The sequence below is a fragment of the Oncorhynchus kisutch genome, linkage group LG15 (genome assembly GCF_002021735.2).
Source record: "Oncorhynchus kisutch isolate 150728-3 linkage group LG15, Okis_V2, whole genome shotgun sequence".
Lineage (NCBI taxonomy): Eukaryota > Metazoa > Chordata > Actinopteri > Salmoniformes > Salmonidae > Oncorhynchus > Oncorhynchus kisutch.
Genome location: NC_034188.2, coordinates 92,393,681 through 92,416,714, shown reverse-complemented (window position 1 = coordinate 92,416,714; position 23,034 = coordinate 92,393,681). Strand labels below are relative to the sequence as shown.

General features: G+C 44.1%; 1 protein-coding gene across 1 annotated transcript in view; it reads right to left on the bottom strand.

Annotated features, from left to right (window-relative positions):
• tenm4 (teneurin transmembrane protein 4) overlaps positions 1-23,034 on the bottom strand; it is a 598,174-nt gene that overhangs the window by 53,678 nt on the left and 521,462 nt on the right. Inside the window, 1 exon segment of the mRNA XM_031791303.1 lies at positions 2,498-2,794. Within this exon segment, the coding sequence (XP_031647163.1) occupies positions 2,498-2,794 (297 nt within the window).

Here is a 23,034-nt window from a genome sequence, read left to right as displayed (position 1 = left end):
AGAGAGAGAGAGACAGAGACAGAGAAACAGAGAAACAGAGAGAGAGAGACAGAGAAACAGAGAGAGAGAGAGACAGACAGAGAAACAGAGAAACAGAGAGACAGAGAGAGAGAGACAGAGAAACAGAGAGAGAGAGAGACAGAGAAACAGAGAAACAGAGAAACAGAGAGACAGAGAGACAGAGAAACAGAGAGACAGAGAAACAGAGAGACAGAAAGAGACAGGGAGAAAGAGAAACAGAGAAACCGAGAGAGAGAGAGAGAGAGAAACAGAGAGAGACAGAGAGACAGTCCTTAATTACAGCTCTCTACACATGTCTCAAACAGACAGAGGCCAGATAACGCAGCACAAAGCTAAGAGTACAGTAGACAGGAGGATTTAAAAGGAAACTTTGAACCAGAAATCTTAAATCTGCTTTTAAGGGCCTCTTGCTGCTACATGCCACTGAAATATCAATCACATTTTCTATTACAATACCCAGCCTGTATGTCTTTGACGTTTATCTGCTGTAGAGCAGGCGTTCTCCATTAGTTTCAAACCCTCAGTACACTGTGTACCTACTGAACACTGCCAATGTCTACCTTTAAAGTACAGTAGGTCTATATATCATGACTTTCATTGTATTTTATGTGGAGAGTTCATATAATTGTGTTTCCTATTCTCTGAAGATTCTCTTCTTATTATCCCCTAATTAAATATGTATTCAAATGTTCTGCTTGAAAGGAAAGGATGCAACAGGGTGATCAAATTAAGATCCTACATCTGTAAATTCCCTATATACAAATGTAGTTGTTTTACTGTTTTGTTGTGCTACTGCCTGAATTTCCAAATGGATTAAATTGAGATTTTCTGTCACTGTCCTACACACAATACTTCATAATGCCAAAGTGGAATTATGTTTATTTTTTATTTTTTACAAATGTATTAAAATTGACGGGATGAAAATGTCTTGAGTCAATAAGAATTCAACTCCTTTGTTATGGAAATCAGTTCAGGAGTAAATATGTGTTTACCAAGTCACATAATAAGATGCATGGACTCACTCTGTGTGCAATAATAGTGTTTAACATGATATTTTAATGACTACCTCATCTCTGTACCACCACACATTCAATTATCTGTAAGGTCCCTCAGTCGAACAGTGAATTTCAAACACAGATTTAACCACAAAGACCAGAGAGGTTTTCCAATGACTCAAAGAAGGGCTCCTATTGGTAGATGGGTAAATATAAAGCAGACATAAAATATCCCTTTGAACCCGGTGAAGTTATTAATTACACTATGGATGGTGTATCAATACACCCAGTCGCTACAAACATACAGGTGTTGTTCCTGACTCAGTTGGCGGAGAGGAAGGAAACCGCTCAGGGATTTCACCATGAGGCCAATGGTGACTTTAAAACAGTTACAGAGTTTAATGGCTGTGATAGGAGATAACTGAGGATAGATCAACAACATTGTAGTTACTCCACAATACTAACTGAGGATGGATCAACAACATTGTAGTTACTCCACAATACTAACCTAAATGACAGAGTGAAAAGAAGGAAGCCTGTACAGAATACAAATATTCCAAAACATGCTGTTTGCAATAAGGCACTAAAGTAAAACTGCAAAAAATGTAATCTTGAAAGACTCACAGCTATAATCGCTGCCAACGGTGATTCCAACATGTATTGACTCAGGGGTGTGAATAATTAAATTAAATATTTCTGTATTTTATTTTCAATACATTTGCAAACATTTCTAAAAATAATTGTAACCGAAAGGTTGCAAGTTCAAACCCCTGAGCTGACAAGGTACAAATCTGTCGTTCTGCCCCTGAACAGGCAGTTAACCCACTGTTCCCAGGCCGTCATTGAAAATAAGAATTTGTTCTTAACTGACTTGTCTAGTTAAATAAAGGTAAAAAATAAATACATATATTATCTCCTTCCTGATTGTCTCTATATATATTATCTCCTGCCTGATTATCTCTCTACATATATTATCTCCTTCCTGATTATCTCTATATATATTATCTCCTGCCTGATTGTCTCTATATATATTATCTCCTGCCTGATTATCTCTCTACATATATTATCTCCTTCCTGATTATCTCTATATATATTATCTCCTGCCTGATTGTCTCTATATATATTATCTCCTGCCTGATTGTCTCTATATATATATTATCTCCTTCCTGATTATCTCTATATATATTATCTCCTTCCTGACTATCTCTATATATATTATCTCCTGCCTGATTGTCTCTATATATATTATCTCCTGCCTGATTGTCTCTATATATATATTATCTCCTTCCTGATTATCTATCTCTCTATATATATATATATTATCTCCTGCCTGATTATCTCTATATATATTATCTCCTGCCTGATTATCTCTGACTTGCCTAGTAAAATAAAGGTAATATAAAAATAAAATTATGAAGGCCCTACATTCAGTATATATATATATATATATATATAAGAGGAATACTAGAGGTGTTTTTTACCTTCTCCAGGTAAGTGTAGGTCCATGACTTCCCATCGGCAAAGATCTGCGACGTGATTCGACCATTCTGGTCGTACTCCATGCGTACAGACATGGTTCCGCGCTGGATGCCGGCCACGTGTCCGCCCGGGGAGTATGTGACGTTGACCCCATTGAGGCGGCTGCTGGGGGCCCAGAGCGTCGGGCGTCCGGCGTGGTCGTAGTGGATCCTTAACGTGAACTTCCTGTGGTCGTCGTAAACCTTCTCTGTACGTGTGATACGGTCAAAGTCCAGGGAGAGGAGGTTCCTGTTGTGGACCTAGGAGAGAGAAGACAAGGTCAGTTCATTTGGTAAGACTTTACATTTTAAATTTTTATCCAAAGCAACTTACAATCAGGGAAGTAGGAGAAACCACCACATATCAGTTATTGAAAGTGTTCTAGTTAAGTAGGAGGACCCACCACATATCAGTTATTGAAAGTAGACTGGTCTACTTAAAGCTTGCAGGTATAATATATTATTGTGCTATTACAGTGTATTGTAATATAATAATAAAATAATATTATAATAAATATAATAATAAATATAATAATAAATATAATAATATAATATAATAATAATAATATCATAATATATATAATAATATAATATAATAATAATAATATCATAATATATATAATAATATAATATAATAATAATAATATCATAATATATATAATAATATAATATAATAATAATAATATCATAATATATATAATAATATATATAATAATATAATATATATATAATAATAAAATAATATAATAATAATAATATCATAATATAATAATAATATCATAATATAATAATAATAATATCATAATATATATAATAATATATATAATAATATAATATATATATAATAATAAAATAATATAATAATAATAATATCATAATATATATAATAATATATATAATACTATATATAATATAATAATAATATATATAATATAATAATAATATATATAATAATATAATATATATATAATAATAAAATAATATAATAATAATATATATAATAATATATATAATACTATATATAATATAATAATAATATATATAATACTATATATAATACTATATATAATATAATAATAATATATATAATATAATAATATATATTATATCATAATATAATAATAATATATATAATACTATATATAATACTATATATAATATAATAATAATATATATAATATAATAATAATATCATAATAATAATAATATAATAATAATATATATAATATCATAATATAATAATAATATAATAATAATATAATAATAATATCATAATATATATATAATAATATATATAATAATATAATATATATATATAATAATAATATAATAATATATATAATACTATAATAATAATATAATAATATCATAATATATATATAATAATATATATAATAATAATATAATAATATATACTAATATAATAATATATATAATAATATAATATATATATATAATAATATGTCATATTGGTTGTGCAGTAAGGAAGTATTCTTGGCATGTGTGAGCCGGTACTTCTCATTGAAGCATCATCTCCTGTTTCTGTAGTGAACCAGTACACCCCCTAGAAGGACTGTAGTTTACCGAAAGGCGTTACCCCTAATCTATCACCTCAATGCTAAATGCCAAGCAGAGACGCATCAGGTCCCATTTTTTACAGTCTTTGGTTTGACTCGGCTGGAGATCAATAAGCATACTAAAATACAGACATTGAATCTCACTCATTTAACAACAAAAAAGAGACCTGTGTGAAAAAAAAACTATTGCAAAAGGAGAAAAGAGAGTCCCAGCCAGACAGACAGTTAAGGGTTAACTACACCAACACAGCTGAAGTGTTGGATAACGTGTTGTGATGAACAGGGGAATAATGTGTTTGAAAGTTAGAGAAATGTGATTGTAAAACCCTTCTTAATGCAATGCGTTCTGAAGTGGAATACTTTTTTTTGCGGAAAACTCAACCTAAAATGTGATTATTTTTTAATTACAATAGTCAGCGCAATATCTCAGGAGAACAGGAATCGTTGAAGTGATGCAATTATAGGAATTAACATATTTCTTTGTTTGTCAAAGAATTCAGATGAGAAGCTTTAGTGGGAGATCTGAATATTCAGGGAAGGACAAACAAGACCGTCACTAAAAACTCTCCTCTGTGATTAAAAACCAGCCATAGATGATTCCCATGTAACTTTCTAGTCACTTCTTTATATGACTCCCATGTTACTGAGTCTAGTCACTTCTTTAAATGACTCCCATGTTACTGAGTCTAGTCACTTCTTTAAATGACTCCCATGTTACTGAGTCTAGTCACTTCTTTAAATGATTCCCATGTTACTGAGTCTAATCACTTCTTTAAATGATTCCCATGTTACTGAGTCTAGTCACTTCTTTAAATGATTCCCATGTTACTGAGTCTAGTCACCTCTTTAAATGATTACCATGTTACTGAGTCTAGTCACTTCTTTAAATGACTCCCATGTTACTGAGTCTAGTCACCTCTTTAAATGATTACCATGTTACTGAGTCTAGTCACTTCTTTAAATGATTCCCATGTTACTGAGTCTAGTCACCTCTTTAAATGACTCCCATGTTACTGAGTCTAGTCACTTCTTTAAATGATTCGCTTTCTGCTCCTTTCTAATACATGTGACCCTGGGAGTCTGAACAGAGCAGAGAGAGGCAGGAGTCTGAACAGAGCAGAGAGAGGCAGGAGTCTGAACAGAGCAGAGAGAGGCAGGAGTCTGAACAGAGCAGAGAGGCAGGAGTCTGAACAGAGCAGAGAGGCAGACATCTGAACAGAGCAGAGATGCAGGAGTCTGAACTGAGCAGAGAGAGTCAGGAGTCTGAACAGAGCATAGAGGCAGGAGTCTGAACAGAGCAGAGAGGCAGGAGTCTGAACAGAGCAGAGAGGCAGGAGTCTGAACAGAGCAGAGAGGCAGGAGTCTGAACAGAGCAGAGAGAGTCAGGAGTCTGAACAGAGCAGAGAGAGGCAGGAGTCTGAACAGAGCAGAGAGAGGCAGACATCTGAACAGAGCAGAGAGAGTCAGGAGTCTGAACAGAGCAGTGAGGCAGGAGTCTGAACAGAGCAGAGAGGCAGGAGTCTGAACAGAGCAGAGAGAGGCAGGAGTCTGAACAGAGCAGAGAGGCAGGAGTCTGAACTGAGCAGAGAGGCAGGAGTCTGAACAGAGCAGAGAGGCAGGAGTTTGAACTGAGCAGAGAGGCAGGAGTCTGAACAGAGCAGAGAGAGGCAGACATCTGAACAGAGCAGAGAGGCAGGAGTCTGAACAGAGCAGAGAGAGTCAGGAGTCTGAACAGAGCAGAGAGAGGCAGGAGTCTGAACAGAGCAGAGAGAGGCAGACATCTGAACAGAGCAGAGAGAGTCAGGAGTCTGAACAGAGCAGTGAGGCAGGAGTCTGAACAGAGCAGAGAGGCAGGAGTCTGAACAGAGCAGAGAGAGGCAGGAGTCTGAACAGAGCAGAGAGGCAGGAGTCTGAACAGAGCAGAGAGGCAGCAGTCTGAACAGAGCAGAGAGGCAGAAGTCTGATTAGCCCTGTATATCAACACTCCTACCACAGCCATCTGGCAGACTGGGGGTACATTTGTGGAGGAAATGTTTAATCTTTAATTAAACTGCTCTCTCTCTTTCTCTCTTTTCTTCATCATGTATTTCTGATTCATCTGCATGGATTCTCTACAGGTACATTGGCACAGTGTTGGTACAGAGCTTGGCACAGTGTTGGGTGGGTATAAATGGGTGTTAAAATGTTAAAATGTCTCCCAAGCTGCTGTTGGCCTGCTTCCAGTGGTGTGGTAGCAGTGTGTGTGTGTGTGTGTGTGTGTGTGTGTGTGTGTGTGTGTGTGTGTGTGTGTGTGTGTGTGTGTGTGTGTGTGTGTGTGTGTGTGTGTGTGTGTGCGTGCGTGCGTGTGTATGAACGCGGGTGAGTGTGTGTGCGTGTGTGCATGTGTGTGTATGAATGCGGGTGAGTGTGTGTGCAGGTGTGTGTGTATGAATGCGGGTGAGTGTGTGTGTGTGTGTGTGTGTGTGTGTGTGTGTGTGTGTGTGTGCGTGTGTGTGTGTGTGTGTGTGTGTGCGTGTGTGTGTGTGCGTGTGTGTGTGCGCGTGTGTGTGTGTGTGTGTGTGTGTGTGTGTGTGTGTGCATGCGAGTGTGTGTGCGCGCGTGTGTGTGTATGAACGCGGGTGAGTGTGTGTGCGTGCGTGCATGTGTGTGTATGAATGCGGGTGAGTGTGTGTGCAGGTGTGTGTGTATGAATGCGGGTGAGTGTGTGTGTGTGTGTGTGTGTGTGTGTGTGTGCATGCGAGTGTGTGTGCGTGCGTGCGTGTGTGTGTATGAATGCGGGTGAGTGTGTGCATGTGTGTGTGTGTGCGTGCGTGTGTGTGTGCATGCGAGTGTGTGTTCTCTTGCGTGCGTGCGGCCTTGCGCCTGTGTGTCTTCCTTTATGACGTAAGGACCAGAGAAACCTGTCTGTGGTCTATGACGGGACCATTACACCCGGGCCAATTAATGTCATCAACACCTAATTGGGAGGACTATTTTACAATAAGATTATACCATGTGACAATTACACCATGTTCATGAATAACAGAATTCCCTGCAGGGTTGGAGTAGAAAGGGGAATCTGAGCTGGAGAATGAGGGGTGGCCAGCCCCACAGATCCCCTCTAGGGGCCTCCTAGTGAAGAGAGAGGAAGGCCAGCCCCACAGATCCCCTCTAGGGGCCCCCTAGTGAAGAGAGAGGGAGGCCAGCCCCACAGATCCCCTCTAGGGGCCTCCTAGTGAAGAGAGAGGGAGGCCAGGCCCACAGATCCCCTCTAGGGGCCCCCTAGTGAAGAGAGAGGGAGGCCAGCCCCACAGATCCCCTCTAGGGGCCTCCTAGTGAAGAGACGGGGAGGCCAGCCCCACAGATCCCCTCTAGTGGTCCCCTAGTGAAGAGAGAGGGAGGCCAGCCCAACAGATCCCCTCTAGGGGCCCCCTAGTGAAGAGACAGGGAGGCCAGCCCCACAGATCCCCTCTAGGGGCCCCCTTGTGAAGAGAGAGGGAGGCCAGCCCCACAGATCCCCTCTAGGGGCCCCCTAGTGAAGAGACAGGGAGGCCAGCCCCACAGATCCCCTCTAGGGGCCCCGTAGTGAAGAGGGAGGGAGGGAGGGAGGTTGAGAGACATCGGTCATACTCTCTCTCTTATTCTTTCATACGGATGAAGCTGTTCCAGAGGCCCAACGGGCTGGAAACATCTCTCTAAGCAAGAGACAGACAGACATATAGACATATAGACAGACAGACAGACAGACAGACAGACAGACAGACAGACAGACAGACAGACAGACAGACAGACAGACAGACAGACACTGGGTCTTAGGGGAATAGAAAAAAATACTTTCAATTTCACAGAGCTTTAAACAGGCAGATATACAATAATGAATAGAGGGAGGGGGGGAGGCAGGGGGGAGGAGGAAGGAGAGGGGAGGGAGGGACGAGGAGGAGGAAGGAGGAGGGGGGAGGAAGAAGGAGAGGGGAGGGAGGGACGAGGAGGAGGAAGGAGGAGGGGGAAGGAGAGGGGAGGGAGGGACGAGGAGGAGGAAGGAGAGGGGAGGGGAGGGAGGGAAGAGCAGGAGGAAGGAGGGGGAAGGGAGGGAGGAGGAGGGATGAAGGAGGGGGAAGGGAGGGAGGAGGAGGGATGAAGGAGGGGGAAGGGAGGGAGGAGGAGGGATGAAGGAGGGGGAAGGGAGGGAGGAGGAGGGATGAAGGAGGGGGAAGGGAGGGAGGAGGAAGGAGGAGGGGGCAGGAGGAAGGGGAGGGAGGGACGAGGAGGAGGAAGGAGGAGGGGGGAGGAGGAAGGAGGGGGGAGGGGGGGAAGAGGAGGAGGAAGGGAGGGAGGAGGAGAGATGAAGGAGGAGGGAGGAAGGAGGGAGGGAGGAGAGGGGAGGGAGGGAGGAGGAGGAGGAGGAAGGAGGAGGGGGGAGGGAGGGAAGAGGAGGAGGAAGGAGGAGGGAGGAAGGAGGGGGAAGGGAGGGAGGGAGGAGGAGAGATGAAGGAGGAGGGAGGAAGGAGGGAGGGAGGAGGAGGGAGGAGGAGGAGAGGTGAAGGAGGAGGGAGGAAGGAGGGAGGGAGGGAGGAAGAAGGGAGGGAGGAGGAGGGGGGAGGGTTGGGAGCAGACACATCTTCCATCAATATGTCAGTCAGTCTGTGGGTTTGTCAGTCTGTCTGTCCTCTCAGTGCTTCAAAGCTAGAAGAGTTCAAGTAGACGCTTTACAAATCAAACATGAATGCAGATTTATTCTGTAAAACAACGATCTGGCACTCTGACAAAACTGTAAAATAATCCCTAATATGTCTCGTATGATTCATCAAAAGTTTGTTGAAAAGATGACTCGGGTTTGTTTTCTTCCAATAAACATTAATTATTCACTATTCCTCGTACGGTAATGAAAGCTAATGAATTTCCCAGATTCTGTGTTGCATCAGAAATGTGCTCTCTATGCCTGTGAGATAAGAACAGTAATCTTATTGACTGTCCCCATCTCTGAACAAACAGGCAACGGTTTGGTTCCCTGTAAAAAAACAACAACAACAAAAACATACACAGAGCGCGTGTTTACCGCAGCATGGTGCTAATACTACAATGCTAACAGACGGATACCGCAGCATGGTGCTAATACTACAATGCTAACAGACGGATACCGCAGCATGGTGCTAATACTACAATGCTAACAGATGGATACCGCAGCATGGTGCTAATACTACAATGCTAATAGATGGATACCGTAGCATGGTGCTAATACTACAATGCTAACAGATGGATACCGTAGCACAGTGAGCTGGTATAGGACATGGTGCTAATACTACAATGCTAACAGACGGATACCGTAGCACGGTGAGCTGGTATAGGACATGGTGCTAATACTACAATGCTAACAGATGGATACCGTAGCACGGTGAGCTGGTATAGGACATGGTGCTAATACTACAATGCTAACAGATGGATACCGTAGCACGGTGAGCTGGTATAGGACATGGTGCTAATACTACCATGCTAACAGACGGATAACGTAGCACGGTGAGCTGGTATAGGACATGGTGCTAATACTACAATGCTAACAGACGGATAACGTAGCACGGTGAGCTGGTATAGGACATGGTGCTAATACTACAATGCTAACAGACGGATAACGTAGCACGGTGAGCTGGTATAGGACATGGTGCTAATACTACAATGCTAACAGACGGATACCGTTGCACGGTGAGCTGGTATAGGACATGGTGCTAATACTACAATGCTAACAGATGGATACCTTAGCATGGTGAGCTGGTATAGGACATGGTGCTAATACTACCATGCTAACAGACGGATACCGTATCACAGTGAGCTGGTATTGGACATGGTGCTAATACTACAATGCTAACAGACGGATACCGTAGCATGGTGAGCTGGTATAGGACATGGTGCTAATACTACAATGCTAACAGATGGATACCGTAGCACAGTGAGTTGGTTTACGACATGGTGCTAATACTACAATGCTAACAGATGGAGACCGTAGAATGGTGAGTCAATGTGGAGGCTATATACAGGGGGTACCGGTACAGAGTCAATGTGGAGGCTATATACAGGGGGTACCGTAACAGAGTCAATGTGGAGGCTATATACAGGGGGTACTGGTACAGAGTCAATGTGGAGGCTATATACAGGGTATTACGGTACAGAGTCAATGTGGAGGCTATATAAAGGGGGTACCGGTACAGAGTCTATGTGGAGGCTATATACAGGGTATTACGGTACAGCGTCAATGTGGAGGCTATATACAGGGGGGTAACAGTACAGAGTCAATGTGGAGACTATATACAGGGGGTACCGGTACAGAGTCAATGTGGAGGCTATATACAGGGGGGTACCGGTACAGATTCAATGTGGAGGCTTTATACAGGGGGTACCGGTACAGAGTCAATGTGGAGGTTATATACAGGGTATTACGGTACAGAGTCAATGTGGAGGCTATATACAGGGTATTACGGTACAGAGTCAATGTGGAGGCTATATACAGGGTATTACGGTACAGAGTCAATGTGGAGGCTATATACAGGGGGTACCGGTACAGAGTCAATGTGGAGGCTATATATGAGGGGGTACCAGTACAGAGTCAATGTGGAGGCTATTTACAGCAAAGCACTACATAGGTACAGTATGCTCGGCGTACATGTCCTGGTAATCTGTCTGTCTGTTGTGAATGTTGACCTGTTTAAAGGTCTCACTCACATCAGCTACGGGAGAGCGTGATCACATAGTCGTCCGGAACAGCTGATGCTCTCATGCATGTTTCAGTGTTATTTGCCTCGAAGTGAGCATAGAAGTAGTTTAGCTCGTCTGGTAGGCTTGTGTTACTGGGCAGCTCTTGGCTGTGCTTCCCTTTGTAATGGTTTGAAGCCCTGCCACATCTGACGAGCATCAGAGCCGGTGTTGTACGATTCAATCTTCATCAGAGGGCATAGTAGCGGCAGGGTAGCCTAGTGGTTAGAGCGTTGGACTAGTAACCGTAAGGTTGCAAGTTTGAATCCCCGAGCTGACAAGGTACAAATCTGTCGTTCTGCCCCTGAACAGGCAGTTAACCCACTGTTCCTAGGCCGTCATTGAAAATAAGAATTTGTTCTTAACTGACTTGCCTGGTTAAATAAAGGTATTTTATTTTTTTTAAATAGCGGGATCCCGCTCCTTGAAAGCAGCAGTTCTACCCTTTAGCTCAGTGCGAATGTTGTCTGTAATCCATGGCTTCTGGTTGGGGAATGTACGTACAGTCACTGTGGGGACGATGTCATCGATTCACTTATTGATAAAGCCAGTGATTGATGTGGTGTATTCCTCAATGCCATCGGACGAATCCCGGGACATGTTCCAGTCTGTGATAGCAAAACAGTCCTGTAGTTTAGCATCTGCTTCATCTGACCACTTTTTAATAGACCGAGTCACTGGTGCTTCCTGCTTTTTAAAATGTGTTTTTATTTAACCTTTATTTAACCAGGCAAGTCAGTTAAGAACAAATTCTTATTTTCAATGACAGCCTAGGAACAGTGGGTTAACTGCCTGTTCAGGGGCAGAACAACAGATTTGTACCTTGTACAAAGAGATTTGAACTTGCAACCTTTTGGTTATTAGTCCACCACTCTAACCACTAGGCTACCCTGACACCCCTTTAATTTGAGCTTGTAAGCAGGAATCAGGAGGATAGAATTATGGTCAGATTTGCCAACTGGAGGGCGAGGAAGAGCTTTGTATGCGTCTCTGTGTTTGGAGTAAAGGTTGTCTAGAATTATTTTCCCTCTGGTTGCACATTTAAAATGCTGGTAGAAATTATGTAAAACTGATGTAAGTTTCCCTGCATTAAAGTCCCCGGCCACTAGGAGCGCCACCTCTGGATGAGCGTTTTCCTGTTTGCTTATGGCCGCATACAGCTCATTGAGTGCCGTCTTAGTGCCAGCATCGGTCTGCTGTGGTATATGGACAGCTTCAAGAAATATTGATGTAAACTCTCTTGGTAGAAAGTGTGGTCTACAGCTTATCATGAGATACTCAAAACCTCGAGACTTCCTTAGATGTTGTGCACCAGCTGTTGTTTACATATATGCATAGGCCCCCTCCCCGTGAGTGTTTAGCCCGCCAGCTGGTATGTTCTTAATGTCGTTGTTCACCCACGACTCGCTGAAACATAAGACATTACAGTTTTCAATGTGGCGTTGGTGTAGTACACCATTACAATACTACAATGCTACAATGCTACAATGCTAACACATTGATATCTCACAGTACAGACAGGCAGGCAGGCAGACTGCCCAGAACGAACCTAGCATTGGGAGGCAGTATAGGACACAGCATTAATAACACAATGTCAATACAACACGGCGATATAGAAAGGAGGGGGTATGTCTCTGCTAACCAGCTCTGTGTCTGTGGTGCTTTGTCTGTGGCGCTGTGTCTGTGGTGATGTGTCTGTGGTGCTGTGTGTGTGGTGCTGTGGTGCTGCGTCTGTGGTGCTGTGTCTGTGGTGCTGTGTCTGTGGTGCTGTGTCTGTGGTGCTGTGGTGCTGTGTCTGTGGTGCTGTGTCTGTGGTGCTGTGACTGTGGTGCTGTGTCTGTGTTGCTGTGTCTGTAGTGCTGTGGTGCTGTGTCTGTGGTGCGGTGGTGCTGTGTCTGTGGTGCTGTGGTGCTGTGTCTGTGGTGCTGTGGTGCTGTGTCTGTGGTGCTGTGTGTTGTGGTGCTGTGTCTGTGGTGATGTGGTGCTGTGTCTGTGGTGCTGTGGTGCTGCTTCTGTGGTGCTGTGGTGCTGTGTCTGTGGTGCTGTGTCTGTGGTGCTGTGTCTGTGGTGCTGTGCCTTAGATTTACAAACTACTCTGACTGACAGGTGGCTCCTGTTTCCATGGAGAACAGCACAGTCTGTTATCTCTATGTTCCCTAGACTGATAGCAAAAATCAGGGGGGGGGGGGGGGGGAGTGTGTGAGTGTGAGTGTGAGGTCGACTAGCACGTGGCACTGCTGTCTGTCACTAGCTAGCTGGGCCAAACTACGGTCCACTATCGACCCCTTTAGCTTCAGGAAATGGAAAAGAGGACATGTGAACACAGCAGGTAGTCATTTACCGGGATCTATAAACACATCAGGTAGTCATTCACCTGGATCTATACACACATCAGGTAGTCATTCACCTGGATCTATACACACATCAGGTAGTCATTCACCTGGATCTATACACACAGCAGGTAGTCATTCACCTGGATCTATACACACATCAGGTAGTCATTCACCAGGATCTATACACACAGCAGGTAGTCATTCACCTGGATCTATACACACAGCAGGTAGTCATTCACCTGGCCTGTTCAGCTCAGCCCTGTGTTCTGGCCTGTTCAGCTCAGCCCTGTGTTCTGTCCTGTTCAGCTCAGCACTGTGTTCTGGCCTGTTCAGCTCAGCACTGTGTTCTGGCCTGTTCAGCTCAGCACTGTGTTCTGGCCTGTTCAGCTCAGACCTGTGTTCTGGCCGGTTCAGCTCAGGCCTGTGTTCTGGCCTGTTCAGCTCAGCACTGTGTTCTGGCCTGTTCAGCTCAGCACTGTGTGTGTGTGTGTGTGTGTGTGGGTGAATGAGTGTGAGTGTGAATGAGTGTGAGAGTGTGTGAGTGTGAGAGTGTGTGAGAGTGTGTGAGTGTGAATGAGTGTGTGAGTGTGAGAGTGTGTGAGTGTGTGTGTGTGTGAGAGTGTGTGTTTAAGTGTGTGTATGTGAGTGTGAGGGTGTGTGAGTGTGTATGTGAGTGTGTGTGTGTGTGTAAGTGTGTGTTTAACTGTGTATGTGAGTGTGAGTGTGTGTGACTATGAGTGTGAGTGTGTCTGTGTGTGTGAGTGAGTGTGTCTGTATGTCTGTGTGTGTGAGAGGGAGAGAGTGAGTTACCTACATTAGAGCCACTCACTTCTAAATAGCTCCCAGGGCCATTACATGAACGGCCAATGACAGACAAAGTGGCACCTTCCCATTAGCAGTGTCGAGTAGCGTTGTTTCACACACACACACGCACGCACGCACACACACACACATCATGGTTATCGTATGAACCCATCCTGGTCAAATTAACAACCCATCCTGGTCACACTCTCACGCACTCATTCACACTCTCACTCACACACACACACACACACACACACACACACACACACACACACACACACACACACACACACACACACACACACACACACACACACACACACACACGCACGCACTTATAGATTATATTGCTGTAACAGCAGAGGTCTGCCTAGAAGTCTATAGTCATCCTCCTCATCTCTGTTGGATCCGACATCAACCCATCCTGGTCATATTACCAATCCATCCTGGTCATGTTATCACCCATCCTGGTCATATTAACAACCCATCCGGTTCACATTAATAACCCATCCTGGTCACATTAACAACCCATCCTGGTCATATTAACAACCCATCCTGGTCATATTAACAACCCATCCTGGTCACATCATCAACCCATCCTGGTCATTTTAACAACCCATCCTGGTCATGTTATCAACCCATCCTGGTTATAGTATCAACCCATCCTGGTTATAGTATCAAGCCATCCTGGTCATAGTATCAACTCATCCTGGTCATATTAACAACCCATCCTGGTTATATTATAAACCCATCCTGGTCACATCATCAACACATCCTCATCATATTAACAACCCATCCTGGTCATATTAACAACCCATCCTGGTCACATTATCAACCCATCCTGGTCATGTTATCAACCCATCCTGGTTATAGTATCAAGCCATCCTGGTCATAGTATCAACTCATCCTGGTCATATAAACAACCCATCATGGTTATATTATCAACCCATCCTGGTCATATTAACAACCCATCCTGGTCACATTATCAACCCATCCTGGTCATATTAACAACCCATCCTGGTCATATTAACAACCCATCCTGGTCATATTAACAACCCATCCTGGTCATATTAACAACCCATCCTGGTCACATTATCAACCCATCCTGGTCATATTAACAACCCATCCTGGTCACATTATCAACCCATCCTGGTCATATTAACAACCCATCCTGGTCATATTATCAACCCATGCTGGTCATATTAACAACCCATCCTGGTCACATTATCAACCCATCCTGGTCATATTAACAACCCATCCTGGTCATATTATCAACCCATACTGGTCATATTATCAACCGATCCTGGTCATATTATCAACCCATCCTGGTCATATTATCAATCCATCCTGGTCATATTAACAACCCATCCGGGTCATATTATCAACCCATCCTGGTCATATTATCAACCCATATTATCAACCCATCCTGGTCATATTAACAACCCATATTATCAACCCATCCTGGTCATGTTATCAACCCATATTATCAACCCATCCTGGTCATGTTATCAACCCATCCTGGTCATATTATCAATCCATCCTGGTCATATTATCAACCCATATTATCAATCCATCCTGGTCATATTATCAATCCATCCTGGTCATATTATCAATCCATCCTGGTCATATTATCAGTCCATCCTGGTCATATTATCAACCCATCCGGGTCATGTTATCAACCCCTCTTTATAAGTGTGTGTGGCAATCTCCTGAGCACACTTATGGATTATGTTGCTGTCACAGCAGAGGTCTGCCTAGAAGTCTATAGTCATCCTCCTCATCTCTGTTGGATCCGACATCAGAGAACCTGAAGGACGCCATAGAAGGAACATCTGCTTCTGCTGAGCCGACTTCCTCTCCAGGTTGAAGAATGCCCTCGAAGCATCCATGTCCGTCAGGGTAACTACCCTCCATCTGATTCGGTAAAGAAGACCCCAGCTGTGTCCACTTAGCCCTCAACTCCCTCTCTGACCCTGAGTCCGGCTGCCCAATAAGGCTATCCTCGATGTCTCTAATATCCTGCTTAGGCCCCGTCTCCACCTCTGAGGTAGATTTGACTGTAAGATCTGATGAGAACAGAACTAGAAATAACTGTAACATCTTCTTTACAAAATAAATATTATAGTTTGATTACATTTTAGGGTATCTGAGGCGTAAATAGAAACATATTATGACTTACTCATATTAACAACCCATCCTGGTCATGTTATCAACACATCCTGGTCATATTAACAACCCATCCTGGTCATGTTAACAACCCATCCTGGTCATATTATCAACCCATCCTGGTTATATTAACAACCCATCCTGGTTATATTAACAACCCATCTTGGTCATGTTATCAACCCATCCTGGTCATATTATCAACCCATCCTGGTTATATTAACAACCCGTCCTGGTTATATTAACAACCCATCCTGGTCATGTTATCAACCCATCCTGGTCATATTATCAACCCATCCTGGTTATATTAACAACCAATCCTGGTCATGTTATCAACCCATCCTGGTCATATTATCAACCAATCCTGGTCATATTATCAATCCATCCTGGTTATATTATCAACCCATCCTGGTCATGTTATCAACACATCCTGGTCATATTATCAACCCATATTGGTCATATTATCAATCCATCCTGGTCATATTATCAACCCATCCTGGTCATATTATCAACCCATCCTGGTCATATTATCAATCCATCCTGGTTATATTATCAACCCATCCTGGTCATGTTATCAACACATCCTGGTCACATTATCAACCCATCCTGGTCATATTATCAACCCATCCTGGTCATATTATCAACCCATCCTGGTTATATTATCAACCCATCCTAGTCATATTAACAACCCATCCTGGTCATATTGTCAACATATCCTGGCCAGACATACTACCCCTCCCCCTCCATCCCCCACACTACCTCATTACCACTATCAGTAAAGATACTCCCCCTCCCCATCCATGCCCCACACTACCTCATTACCACTATCAGTAAATACATACTCCCCCTCCCCCTCCCCCACACTACCTCATTACCACTATCAGTAAAGACATACTCCCCCTCCCCCTCCATGCCACACACTACCTCATTACCACTATCAGTAAATACATACTCCCCCTCCCCCTCCATGCCCCACACTACCTCATTACCACTATCAGTAAATACATACTCCCCCTCCCCCACACTACCACTATCAGTAAAGATACTGCCCCTCCCCCTCCCCCACACTACCTCATTACCACTATCAGTAAAGACATACTCCCCCCCTCCCCCTCCATGCCCCACACTACCTCATTACCACTATCAGTAAAGACATACTCCCCCTCCCCCCCCTCCATTACCCACACTACCTCATTACCACTATCAGTAAAGACACACTCCCCCTCCCCCTCCATGCCCCCACACTACCTCATTACCACTATCAGTAAAGACACACTCCCCCTCCCCCTCCCCCTCCCCCTCCATGCCCCCACACTACCTCATTACCACTATCAGTAAAGACACACTCCCCCTCCCCCTCCCCCTCCATGCCCCCACACTACCTCATTACCACTATCAGTATAGACATACTCCCCCTCCCCCTCCATGCCCCACACTACCTCATTACCACTATCAGTATAGACATACTCCCCCTCCCCCTCCCCACACTATCTCATTACCACTATCAGTAAAGACATGCTCCCCCTCTCCCTCCCCCACACTACCTCATTACCACTATCAGTAAAGACATACTCCCCCTCCCCCACACTACCTCATTACCACTATCAGTAGACATACTCCCCCTCCCCCTCCATGCCCCACACTACCTCATTACCACTATCAGTAAAGACACACTCCCTCTCCCCCTCCCCCTCCATGCCCCCACACTACCTCATTACCACTATCAGTAAAGACATACCCCCCCTCCCCCTCCATGCCCCACACTACCTCATTACCACTATCAGTAAAGATACTCCCCCTCCCCATCCATGCCCCCACACTACCTCATTACCACTATCAGTAAAGACATACTCCCCCTCCCCCTCCATGCCCCACACTACCTCATTACCACTATCAGTAAAGACATACTCCCCCTCCCCCTCCCCCACACTACCTCATTACCACTATCAGTAAAGACATACTCCCCCTCCCCCTCCATACCCCACACTACCTCATTACCACTATCAGTAAAGACATACTCCCCCTCCCCCACACTACCTCATTACCACTATCAGTAAAGACATACTCCCCCCCCCCCTCCCCCACACTACCTCATTACCACTATCAGTAAAGACATACTCCCCCTCCCCCTCCCCCACACTACCTCATTACCACTATCAGTAAAGATACTCCCCTCCCCCTCAATGCCACCACACTACCTCATTACCACTATCAGTAAATACACACTCCCCCTCCCCCTCCATCACACTACCTCATTACCACTATCAGTAAATACACACTCCCCCTCCCCCTCCATGCCCCCACACTACCTCATTACCACTATCAGTAAATACACACTCCCCCTCCCCCTCCCCCTCCATGCCCCCACACTACCTCATTACCACTATCAGTAAAGACATACTTCCCCCCACCCCCTCCATGCCCCACACTACCTCATTACCACTATCAGTAAATACACACTCCCCCTCCCCATCTATCACTGTGGGTCTCCTGTAAGAACATATCATCAGGATCAGACCATTGTGATGGTCTTTCTCCTTTCCTTCCTGCTGTAACGTGTACAGTGACCCTGACTGATGCCTCATCTACATTGATGGGGATATCTGACAACTTGTCAATCTCTTCCTCCATTCTTCACGGAGCAGCTCCACGGAATCCAGAGTCCACCTCCCCTCACATGGACCTGCATGTCTGTAATTACACGGGGCACATCATTCTTCGTTGTCTGTGAAACAGGCGTATCAGTCTCGGAGTCAGTGCCCTCGGTAACCACTTTCAGGAGCTCAGTTATTATCACGCCGGCCCTGAGCGCACCACCACGGCTACATTAACATTCACAGTACAGGCAACGGAACCTTGCAACTCCGACGGTTGGGGTTGAGTTTGGACCCGGGGCAGAGGTCGAGACTGCCCCCCGAAACACCCAGGCCTGCTCTCAGATCTGGACCCAGGACAGAGGCCGAGACTGCCCCCCGAAACCCCCAGGCCTGCTGTCAGATCTGGATCCGGGGCGGAGGCCGAGACTGCCCCCCGAAACCCCCAGGCCTGCTCTCAGATCTGGACCCGGGGCAGAGGCCGAGACTGCCCCCCGAAACCCCCAGGCCTGCTCTCAGATCTGGACCCGGGGCGGAGGCCGAGACTGCCCCCCGAAACCCCCAGGCCTGCTCTCAGATCTGGACCCGGGGCGGAGGCCGGGACTTATGAACCGCTATGAGATGGAATCAAAGGAGAGTGAATGTGCTTATCAATACTCCTACCACACCGTAATCCAGTGGAACAAAGAATCCCACCACACCGTAGTATGGCAGTGGAACAAAGACTCCTACCACACCGTAATCCAGTGGAACAAAGAATCCCACCACACCGTAGTATGGCAGTGGAACAAAGACTCCTACCACACCGTAATCCAGTGGAACAAAGAATCCCACCACACCGTAGTATGGCAGTGGAACAAAGACTCCTACCACACCGTAATCCAGTGGAACAAAGAATCCCACCACACCGTAGTATGGCAGTGGAACAAAGACTCCTACCACACCGTAATCCAGTGGAACAAAGACTCCTACCACACCGTAATCCAGTGGACCAAAGACTCCTACCACACCGTAATCCAGTGGAACAAAGAATCCTACCACACCGTAATCCAGTGGACCAAAGACTCCTACCACACCGTAGTATGGCAGTGGAACAAAGACTCCTACCACACCGTAGTATGGCAGTGGAACACAGGATCCTACCACACCGTAGTATGGCAGTGGAACAAAGACTCCTACCACACCGTAGTATGGCAGTGGAACACAGACTCCTACCACACCGTAGTATGGCAGTGGAACACAGACTCCTACCACACCGTAGTATGGCAGTGGAACACATAATCCTACCACACCGTAATCCAGTGGAACAAAGAATCCTACCACACCGTAATCCAGTGGAACAAAGAATCCTACCACACCATAGTATGGCAGTGTAAATTCGGTGTCCTCCAAGGAAAAGGAAAATAAATCTGTGCATGAAACTCTTCTTCTGGATGTCCTGGGTTCGGGCAGCTCGCCATCCTTGTTGGAACTGAATCCATACTCCAAACCCCCTGTGCTGTTATACCCATTAATATAGTACTACATCCATCCTTGTTGGAACTGAATCCATACTCCAATCCCCCTGTGCTGTTTTACCCATTAATATAGTACTACATCCATCCTTGTTGGAACTGAATCCATACTCCAACCCCCCTGTGCTGTTTTACCCATTAATATAGTACTACATCCATCCTTGTTGGAACTGAATCCATACTCCAACCCCCCTGTGCTGTTTTACCCATTAATATAGTACTACATCCATCCTTGTTGGAACTGAATCCATACTCCAATCCCCCTGTGCTGTTTTACCCATTAATATAGTACTACATCCATCCTTGTTGGAACTGAATCCATACTCCAACCCCCCTGTGCTGTTTTACCCATTAATATAGTACTACATCCATCCTTGTTGGAACTGAATCCATACTCCAACCCCCCTGTGCTGTTTTACCCATTAATATAGTACTACATCCATCCTTGTTGGAACTGAATCCATACTCCAACCCCCCTGTGCTGTTTTACCCATTAATATAGTACTACATCCATCCTTGTTGGAACTGAATCCATACTCCAAACCCCCTGTGCTGTTTTACCCATTAATATAGTACTACATCCATCCTTGTTGGAACTGAATCCACACTCCAAACCCCCTGTGCTGTTTTACCCATTAATATAGTACTACATCCATCCTTGTTGGAACTGAATCCATACTCCAACCCCCCTGTGCTGTTTTACCCGTTAATATAGTACTACATCCCTCCTTGTTGGAACTGAATCCATACTCCAAACCCCCTGTGCTGTTTTACCCATTAATATAGTACTACATCCCTTCTTGTTGGAACTGAATCCACACTCCAACCCCCCTGTGCTGTTTTACCCATTAATATAGTACTACATCCATCCTTGTTGGAACTGAATCCATACTCCAAACCCCCTGTGCTGTTTTACCCATTAATATAGTACTACATCCATCCTTGTTGGAACTGAATCCATACTCCAACCCCCCTGTGCTGTTTTACCCATTAATATAGTACTACATCCATCCTTGTTGGAACTGAATCCATACTCCAAACCCCCTGTGCTGTTTTACCCATTAATATAGTACTACATCCATCCTTGTTGGAACTGAATCCACACTCCAAACCCCCTGTGCTGTTTTACCCATTAATATAGTACTACATCCATCCTTGTTGGAACTGAATCCATACTCCAAATACTCTCTTACAGGAATTAGAAAAGACAACTTAGTCCAAATTCTTTACACTTTAACTACAGCACCAGAATCACGTGGACTGAACAATAGACCAGCCTGGGCAATGCAGAGGACTTTACACAACTACAGCACCAGAATCACGTGGACTGAACAATAGACCAGCCTGGGCAATGCAGAGGACTTTACACAACTACAGCACCAGAATCACGTGGACTGAACAATAGACCAGCCTGGGCAATGCAGAGGACTTTACACAACTACAGCACCAGAATCACATGGACTGAACAATAGACCAGCCTGGGCAATGCAGAGGACTTTACACAACTACAGCACCAGAATCACGTGGACTGAACAATAGACCAGCCTGGGCAATGCAGAGGACTTTACACAACTACAGCACCAGAATCGCATGGACTGAACAATAGACCAGCCTGGACAATGCAGAGGACTTTACACAACTACAGCACCAGACTCACGTGGACTGAACAATAGACCAGCCTGGGCAATGCAGAGGACTTTACACAACTACAGCACCAGAATCACGTGGACTGAACAATAGACCAGCCTGCGCAATGCAGAGGACTTTACACAACTACAGCACCAGAATCACGTGCACTGAACAATAGACTAACCTGGGCAATGCAGAGGACTTTACACAACTACAGCACCAGGTTGAGATAATCAGGCAGGAGATAATATATATATAGAGAGAGATAATCAGGAAGGATATAATATATATAGAGATAATCAGGCAGGAGATATATATATATATAGAGACAATCAGGCAGGAGATAATATATATAGATAATCAGGCAGGAGATAATATATATAGAGATAATCAGGCAGGAGATAATATATATAGAGACAATCCGGTAGGAGATAATATATATAGAGAGATAATCAGGCAGGAGATAATATATATAGAGACAGTCAGGCAGGAGATAATATATATAGAGACAGTCATGCAGGAGATAATATATATATATAGATAATCAGGCAGGAGATAATATATATAGAGATAATCAGGCAGGAGATAATATATATATAGAGATAATCAGGCAGGAGATAATATATATATAGAGATAATCAGGCAGGATATAATATATATAGAGAGATAGTCAGGAAGGAGATAATATATATAGAGAGATAGTCAGGAAGGAGATAATATATATAGAGAGATAGTCAGGCAGGAGATAATATATATAGAGAGATAGTCAGGAAGGAGATAATATATATAGAGAGATAGTCAGGCAGGAGATAATATATATAGAGAGATAGTCAGGAAGGAGATAATATATATAGAGAGATAGTCAGGAAGGAGATAATATATATAGAGAGATAGTCAGGAAGGAGATAATATATATAGAGAGATAATCAGGCAGGAGATAATATATATATATATATAATCAGGCAGGAGATAATATATATAGAGATAATCAGGCAGGAGATAATATATATAGAGAGATAATCCGGCAGGAGATAATATATATAGAGAGATAATCAGGCAGGATATAATATATATAGAGAGATAGTCAGGAAGGAGATAATATATATAGAGAGATAGTCAGGAAGGAGATAATATATATAGAGAGATAGTCAGGAAGGAGATAATACA